This window comes from Galeopterus variegatus, unplaced genomic scaffold (genome assembly GCF_000696425.1).
Source record: "Galeopterus variegatus unplaced genomic scaffold, G_variegatus-3.0.2 Scaffold5701, whole genome shotgun sequence".
NCBI lineage: Eukaryota > Metazoa > Chordata > Mammalia > Dermoptera > Cynocephalidae > Galeopterus > Galeopterus variegatus.
This window is the reverse complement of record NW_007731812.1, coordinates 121,646-131,078: the sequence shown is the minus strand read 5'-3', so window position 1 is coordinate 131,078 and position 9,433 is coordinate 121,646. Positions and strand designations below refer to the sequence as shown.

General features: G+C 34.0%; 1 protein-coding gene across 1 annotated transcript in view; it reads left to right on the top strand.

Annotated features, from left to right (window-relative positions):
• Positions 1–9,433, top strand: part of ELTD1 (EGF, latrophilin and seven transmembrane domain containing 1) — a gene marked incomplete at its 5' end in the record, with an annotated part of 38,125 nt that overhangs the window by 16,285 nt on the left and 12,407 nt on the right. The window contains 2 exons of the mRNA XM_008589864.1: positions 887–1,107; positions 1,237–1,303. Of these exons, the coding sequence (XP_008588086.1) occupies positions 887–1,107; positions 1,237–1,303 (288 nt within the window). The remainder of the gene's footprint in view (positions 1–886; positions 1,108–1,236; positions 1,304–9,433) is intronic.

Genomic DNA, 9,433 nt, shown 5'->3' with positions numbered 1-9,433 from the left:
CCGAGGGTTCGGATCCCACATACAGACCGGTTCCCGCTCACTGGCTGAGCGAGGTGCGGGTGCAGCACCGAGGTTTGCGATCCCGTTGGTGGTCCCGGTCCGGTACGGGCGCGACACTGAGGGTTGCGATCCGTTGCCGGACACACACAAAAAAAAGACAAAAAGGAAAAATAATAATAATATCATTTGTCGGGCCGGCCCGGTGGCGCACTGCTACAGTGCGCCGCTTGGGAGCGCGGCGGCGCTCCCGCCGAGGGTTCGGATCCCACATACAGACCGGTTCCCGCTCACTGGCTGAGCGAGGTGCGGGTGCAGCACCGAGGTTTGCGATCCCGTTGCTGGTCCCGGTCCGGTACGGGCGCGACACTGAGGGTTGCGATCCGTTGCCGGACACACACAAAAAAAAGACAAAAAGGAAAAATAATAATAATATCATTTGTCTGTTTTGTAATTTCGATTTGTCACTGAATCAGGATATTTATTTTGTTTAGCATGATATTATCACTATTTTTTCTTTTAAGTGTGAATAAAATAAAGAAGAGAGGCATCTTCAAAACAGAGACTAACTTAATCATAATATATTCACCAACATACCATGGTTTACATGTGAAAAATGCACAATTTATCACATAACTATAAAAATTATAAATCTCTGGACAATAATAGTAAATTAATTCTCTCACAGGATTGTTTGATGCTTCACATTGATGAAGCAAAGTTCTTTTAAATCAGATAGAAGTAGTACATCTTAAAAATCTGATATGACAGATATTTTAATGGGATCAATCATTATATAAGGTAGCATAATTTATGTAGAAAGGAGAGATTTTGTGTCATGATAATTTAAAAGCAAACATTGCTTAGGGTATCTTTCTTTGATTTCTAGCTCTTCTGCTCGATCATTGCTGGGCTGCTACATTACTTCTTTCTAGCTGCCTTTGCATGGATGTGCATTGAAGGCATACACCTCTATCTCATTGTTGTGGGAGTCATCTACAACAAAGGATTTCTGCACAAGAATTTTTATATCTTTGGCTATCTCAGCCCAGCTGTGGTAGTTGGATTTTCAGCAGCATTAGGATACAGATATTATGGCACCACCAAAGTGTAAGTTAAGATGATTTCACGAGCATTTGAAATGCAATTCTGAATACACGTTGCGTATCTTTGAGCATTTTGCTTTGTTAAAGTATATACTAACATATTTATACCTTTTATCTATTATTTCCTTTTCAGATGTTGGCTTAGCACAGAAAACAATTTTATTTGGAGTTTTATAGGACCAGCATGTCTAATCATTCTTGTACGTATGTATAAAATTATTACAATTTTTAAAATAGCAATTAAAGGGTTTTTTAAAAATCCTAGCAATCAGGTGTTATTCTGAAAGAACACTTTACAGTACGTTCTTTAGTAACACTTTACGTATATTGCATCGCAATTGAGAAAAAATATATATCTTATAAAGTCAAAGTGATTACAATTTATTTGCCCTTCTTGGGGGAGGATATATTTCTGCACAACATAGAAGAAAAAGCATCTTTCACCTATCAGTAGCATCTCGTTGTACTTCAATACTGAGAGTGTGCCAAACAGCTGATAATCTGGCATTTCAGATGTTTATGTATTTTAATCTTTTATCGATGATCAGTCATCTTTGAAGATTAGACTGTCATCTTTATAGTTATATCATCTTTATGTACCCTGTCATCATAAAGTGATTTTAAACTAAATTGCAGCATCAGAGACAAAAACCCACTATTTCTTATGAGTAGACAAGTCAGATATTGATACTCCTATTTCAGCAAGGAAGAGGATCTTTTAATTCTTATTGGAAGTGCTTTCAAACCTACAAATTTGGCAGGTATTATATGTACCCTTCTAAATACAGACATTTTTATATGTCTCAAGAGCTTTCTTAAATGCTGAAAGTTTTCAAAGCCATTTTGAATATAATAGTCTGTCAGTGAATCTGGGAGGTCTGACAAGACTCTAGAATGGAAGGAATTATTTGTAGAGGAGTTGTGACAATATTTTGGACAACTTTATTCCATACGTTTTGACCATCAGCTTGCTTTTTTGAATTGTTTTCTCTCTCTTTTCTCTTGAGTTTTTATGGTAGCGAAGGAGCTGCTAAATGGAGAAAGAATTGAAATGCAAAGCAGAGAATTTTCATCAAGCTTTATTTTTTAATGGTGAATGGTGTGGGTGAAATCAAGTGCTTTTAGAAACTGTACTTACTGATCATCACAGAAAATGGTTTATAATTCTCACACTGAACCTAGCCATATTTTTAAAAAGCCACTGGCTACATTTCAGCTAAAACAATTTGAGTTAACTTATTATATCTCCAAAATTTTCAACACACGTAAGAATAGAGACTGAATGGTGGCCCATTCACATATTTTCATGGGTTTCCCTGATGTATTTCATGTGAAGACACATCCTACCTATTCTAATTTTACTGATTCCCTTTCTACAGAATGAACCATCTCTGATATTGTTTTGTACAAGTAAAAGTTCTGTGGAACAATGATTCATATAGCTTAATTTAAAAGTAGCAGGTTAGAAATTGTACTGAAAACAGGAAAAATAGGAGCATATTTCTCTAAATTAAGAAAGGGAAAGTGTTCTCCAAAACTTTTTTTTTTACAGTTGCTTATGTAAGGAAAAAAATAACTTTAATTATCTTACAGTAAAATATGCAGACTTTAGATGGGATTATCTAAAAATGAGTTGTAAACTTTCCTTGAAGTCTAAATAAACACTATCAAACAGTTATAGTCCGGAATTAATGAACCAGTGTATCTTTCATACAATTTCAGTATGATGATCGTTCCCAGGTTAACCAAAGTTTCAGGCAACTTAAGAAATGGGCAAGGCACCTCAGTTTTACTCTAAAACTAAATGTTGTTTATCTCTTATAGTATCTTTTTAAATAGCATAAATTTCTTTAATAATCATTGAATTGAAGTGAACTAACGTACTCTAGCTTTCCCTGTTCTTCTGTACTAATGCTGGCATATTATTATTACACACCTATAGAACAAGATGTTAAATGAAACTTTTTCTGCTGCCTCAGAATAGTATCGAGTTCAAAGATAAAATCAAGGAGATATTGAACACCAAACATTTAAAAAACAGCCACCTCCAAACAGTTTGGGCCTGACATCTCCCCATGGATCTTACAAAGAGACAGTGGGACTAGCTGTAGCCCAGTAAGAGGACTGGAAAGGGGACCTCAAGCAGTAGTGACTCAGAGTTAGGAATCCTTGGCCTTTGGGAGAGTAAGTGTTCTCTATTAGAAGCTGCTTTTCTTCTCCCTGCCAGTGAGACAAAAAAAAGAAAAAGGTTGTGCTCTCCCATCTCCCGAGAACAAGATGTGGAAGAGTACTCCAAAAGATTTGTAGAAAATAGTATCAGAAGTAGTAAAACTATCCTCCTGATCCCAGATTGCTAATGTGACTGTAAAATTTTCATGTGTCCCTGGAAGAGGAGAGTATGATGAGCAAACTTTTTATGACAGATTGACATAGTCCCCTGATTTTAGGAGAAATGTGAACATAGAGATTGGTACTTATGTTTGGAGTTTCTTGCAGGCTGCACGTTTACTGGTGTATCCCTCAACAGCAGGAAAGGGAAGGATTATTATATAGTGTGCCTAAGAATAAAATGATGGGGGAAGACACAGACTTCAACAGTTCTATAAGCACAGAAGAGCCAGAGAAATGGAAACAAATTGTAGGGCTGCCTAGGTCCAGAGAAGTTATATAGAACTAAGAGAATGGCTTGAATGGGGGCTTCCCTGGCTGCCCGTCTTTGAACAACAGAAGGTACCATGATGGCAGTGAAATTCTGTGAACACCAAGAAAACAATATATACCATCTAAGTCGAGGCCATCTCATAAACTAAAAATACCAACAGTGATAAGAACCTTACTGAAGTGATTTCTAATATGTAAATGAAGATAATGATGCCGGTGTTACACAACAAAAAGAAATTTCCAAAAAAGCATCCATTCTTTAACAATTAAAAAAGGAAAATGCACAATAGCTTGGAAGACAGTCTTATGGCTCTCTTAATTTTACCTTTTGTATTAAAAATTAAATTAGCTTTAAAACCATGATATCCACAGCAAAAAATTGTATGCAAGGCATGTATGTGTGGCCAAATACAGTGTGAGTGTTTGTGCGTATGTGTGTAAATCCTGATCTTTAAAATATTGGTGAATATGTGACAGCATTAAAGTATAGCAAGATATGATTGTAATATACGTGCCTGTTACTATATAGAATGTCTTAAAAGTCTCTAGTACACTCTGCCAGAAAAGGTTTAACTAAAATAAAACAAAATAAATGTGAAATGTCTGAAAGCAAAGAAAATCAATAGAAACAATAGAATAAATAGTATTTATTTTCCGGAATAAAGATAAAACACAAGTGAACCTTCAAATTTAAATAGATAATTAGTGGTAACATTTTTTATGGCCTTAAGTGAGGGATGATTGCTTTTACAGCTTTCTCTGAACAAATCTAGGAAGACTTGTACTCCAGAGAAGAAATCTCTGTAAAACAACCTCCAATTGCTTTCATTCTTGCATGGAATCCTTACATTTCATCTATAGAGTAAGGACTAGGAGTCTTAAAAGCTATTTGCTTGTTTTTATGAATGGAACCCTGGGGCGTGCCTCTTTTTGAGATTATATTGTAAAATGTCCTTGAGACAAAGTATAAATGAGTAAGAACTGAATTAGGTTCGACACTGGTGACTTTTCAGCACCGATGGCTTCTTCTACCCCAAGGTATGTTGTTTCAAACAAATGTTAATCTACTCTGATAACTGTTACCTACTTAGGTATTTGAACAGCAATATTTTCTGCATTGATCCTATGAAAGCACTTCCTCAGGTGTTGACTCGTTAATATTAAGGATCTCTCACAATTCTGAAATATGAACCAGTGACCCTATAGATTCTATCTATGAATCTCTACATTTAAAATATTAAGATTGTGACTATACATGAAAAGGCCCACCCATGCTTTTGAAAGATTGAGCTGTACAAAAAAAAAAAAAGACTTCTAAATCTTTCTAAAGCAAGCTGCAAACTGAAGATAATTTCCATAATTTATTTTTCTCTTCAATATTTTTAATCTTTAATGCTGAATTCTTTCAACTAAAACTATGCAAACGATTAGATTCAAGTACACAAATATAAAGAAGAATTTGTAAAAATAATTTAACTTTTAAATAGAAATTGAAGTTTCCATAGACATGTTCAGTACTGAAGAATAGAATTTGCTTGATTGAAGCAAATACTAATTAAACTATGTCCAAATAAGGCATTTTCTTTAAAAATGTGAGCTTTCATTTGAATTTTAATCAAAACTCTTATAATTGAGTGTTGCTATATTGCTACTGTCACCCAGTTCTTTTTGGGTCTCTCCAGAACTCCACTCAGTCTTTTATGGTGGCCTCCTCTAATGGTTCTTTCTATGTCTAATCTCTCTCATCAAAACTCTTATAATTGAGTGTTGCTATATTGCTACTGTCACCCAGTTCTTTTTGGGTCTGTCCAGAACTCCACTCAGTCTTTTATGGTGGCCTCCTCTAATGGTTCTTTCTATGTCTAATCTCTCTTAATTCCCTTTCACCAGGAACTATCTATTAAAACCTATTCAAAAATGAATTCCTTATGTAAACTTTAAAAGACAGGCCATTTCTATGTATATTTATTATTATGTGTTGTGTTCTTATATTTCTAATTGCACAAATTGCCCAATTTGAAAGAAATGTAAATATGACAAGACTGTATAAAGTAAAAAATGAATATTTGATCCTACACATGTACTCTCTGTGACTAACTACTCTTTTTCTTAATATTTATTGTGTATCCTTCCAGATCTTTGCTCTGTGTGTGTAGGTTTATGTGTATTTTATTACAAATTCAAAAAACCTGAATTGTCTATAACCTGCAATATATTATAATTATCCTTCCTCATTAGAATACACTGTTCTATCATTTTTTTATCATTGCATATTATTAATATGCTCTAATTTATTTAACCACTTCCCTATGGATGAATAGTTAATCTGTTTTCAATGTTTTTTTATTGCAGATAATACTGCACATAGTATCCTTGTTCCAGTATAGTTGCATATATCCATTATATAAAATTGTTAGGAATTGCTTCTTAGAAGTAGAAATGCAAACATATACAGATTTTACAATTTACAAATCGTCCTTCGAAGCTCACGTCAATTGATATTTCCACCAACAATAAAAGAAAATGTCCTTTTTCTGACATTTTGGCCAACACTAGATATTATATACTGCAGTGTCTAAACGGCTAAGTTGGAAATACAAATCAAAAGGAAAAATTATGATAAATCAGGACTTTACAACAGTGACACAGTAGACACTTTGGACCAAGTTCTTGTTGTGGAGGCTGTTCTGTGAATTACAGGGAGTTTAGCAGCATCTCTGGCTCTTACTCACTAGATGCAATAGCACCACCACCTAGATATAACAACCAAAAATGTCTCCAGACACAGCTAAATGTCCCGTGGGGGATGATGTCCCCGATCTCTTCACTGGGAATCACTAGTCTAGACTTGGATGTTAGATATCTTGTATAAGAGTGCATTTTGCAGTCTTCTACAAATACATAAATATTTTTAAAATAATTAAAATTAGTTTAGACACTGCACTTTAGATGACTACATGAAAGATATACTATAAACATTACCGATTGTAATTTTAAATGTTGTGGATAACAGCATCGACATTTTAATTACATGTTTTAATTCAATGTCATCATATTTGTTAGGTGCAACTTTTAGTGACCTCTGTGGTTCCAGGCACTTTAATATTCTGACCTCTCTCCGTGTTACCTATTAATAAGCATTTCAGGGCCTGTAACATTTTAATACTTTTTCATATTATTCTCACGTTCTGCAAATAATAGATAGCTAGAATTTTAAAAAAGAAAAAGTGGAGTTTTTAAAAAGCAACATAAATAATACATTAATACATTGGTAGTTTTCAATATGTTCTCATATACGGGAGTTATATTCTTACTGGAAATACCATGAAAGATTTTATCCATGGGACTCATACTAGACAATTTCATAAAAATTGAATAACTCATAGAAATTAGAAATCAAAAAAATTTTTTAAATCCCTTGAATCTCTCAAGCCCTGTTAGAAATAACTGGGTAGGATGAAGTTCATCACTAGTATTTTTTTTATAAATATAACTTTACAGTGAGAGATGGTACCTAAAGATATGGTGAAAAGGAAACATGGATGTTGGTAGAGCAAGAGAGTCTTTAGAATTATTATTCACTTTACATTTGTTTAGTCTTTTCATCTTCACAAAACCCTTTTAATGTATCTTAGTTAATCTTCACGGAAGCTTCTATAATGCATAAAAATAAAAACTGTAACAGTGTTTAGCAAGAGATGATGTTTTACTAGATTTTCACACTCTAGTACTATAATCTTTATTTATCTCCCAATCAGTACCAAGAGGGGTTCTGTTATTTATAATTTTTTAAAGAAGTGGACCAATTCCTTGAAAAGGATTGGTTACACTAAAGCAAATTATGTACATTCTTTTGTAGCTAACAGATAAAACCTTCAAGCTTCTATTCACTAAGAATTCATAAAAATCCTTAAACTTGGCCAAAAGCAACATAAATAATACATTAATACATTGGTAGTTTTCAATATGTTCTCATATACGGGAGTTATATTCTTACTGGAAATACCATGAAAGATTTTATCCATGGGACTCATACTAGACAATTTCATAAAAATTGAATAACTCATAGAAATTAGAAATCAAAAAAATTTTTTAAATCCCTTGAATCTCTCAAGCCCTGTTAGAAATAACTGGGTAGGATGAAGTTCATCACTAGTATTTTTTTTATAAATATAACTTTACAGTGAGAGATGGTACCTAAAGATATGGTGAAAAGGAAACATGGATGTTGGTAGAGCAAGAGAGTCTTTAGAATTATTATTCACTTTACATTTGTTTAGTCTTTTCATCTTCACAAAACCCTTTTAATGTATCTTAGTTAATCTTCACGGAAGCTTCTATAATGCATAAAAATAAAAACTGTAACAGTGTTTAGCAAGAGATGATGTTTTACTAGATTTTCACACTCTAGTACTATAATCTTTATTTATCTCCCAATCAGTACCAAGAGGGGTTCTGTTATTTATAATTTTTTAAAGAAGTGGACCAATTCCTTGAAAAGGATTGGTTACACTAAAGCAAATTATGTACATTCTTTTGTAGCTAACAGATAAAACCTTCAAGCTTCTATTCACTAAGAATTCATAAAAATCCTTAAACTTGGCCAAGAGCACAGTGTATGATTTGATCATCCTTGGACTTACGTTCATGTTCTGAGCATAACACAATGTCCTTGCCCAAGCTGGTCTGCAACAAGAGTGAGCCTTTCTTTGAATCGGTCTTCATTAGCATTCGAAGAGCCCTTGCTGTACACATCTGAAGATATTTAAACTTCTCTATAAGTGTTTATCATATCCCTCTGTTCCCTTCCATATACTTGGCAAAATACGAATTACTCATTCTAAGAGAACAGGCTATCTGTGTGGCTCTGTCTTGATCTCTCTCTCTCATATGAGAACATTGTCCATCTAGTTTTAGGGCTTTCCAAGGAGGAAACATTTAAAATTCCTTCTATGCAAAATCATGCCTCCCAGTGGTATCTGATCAAAAAGAGAGCCCAAGTTGTTCGGTGTCAGGGTGCAGCTTTTAATCATTAGAGTTTAATTCACACGTATTTGAATAGAGCTACCATATGTCTGTATTTTAAATAAGTGGGAATGAAGGCGAAGCAGGCTTAAACAACTTACTCAAGATCACCCACCAACTGAGTAGTAGAGGCAAGCGAGCTCAGGCTTTCAGACTTCACATTCTGCACTATTTAACATATATCTTTCCATCTTTCCTTGCACTCGAGGCTGAAGGGAGTAGATATTTGTTAGGTCCATGAAAACTTGTTCTATCTCTTGCTTTCCAGAAATGGTTTCATGATGAGTTGTAAGGGATCTAGCAACTGAAGACCTTTTAAAAATTATTCCTAAACTTTCAATTATTTATTTTATTTGGTAAATATGTCAAAATAAATTATTTTCCATCATGTTGAAAATGGGGGAAATTATGTCTACTATAAATATCTCTCCCCCCATTTTGTATGGCATTTTAAATTCTTGCCAAGAATATCCAACAACTAACCAGAATATATTACTTAAAATCCTGAATGTATCAGAATACAGACCAATATATGGAATGCACATAGCCTGGACATTTACTATTCTTTCAACTGATATTCATCAATAAGTAACTTTCAATACCTTGTATTACATGTAATTGCTCAAATCCTTTTTTTTTTTTTT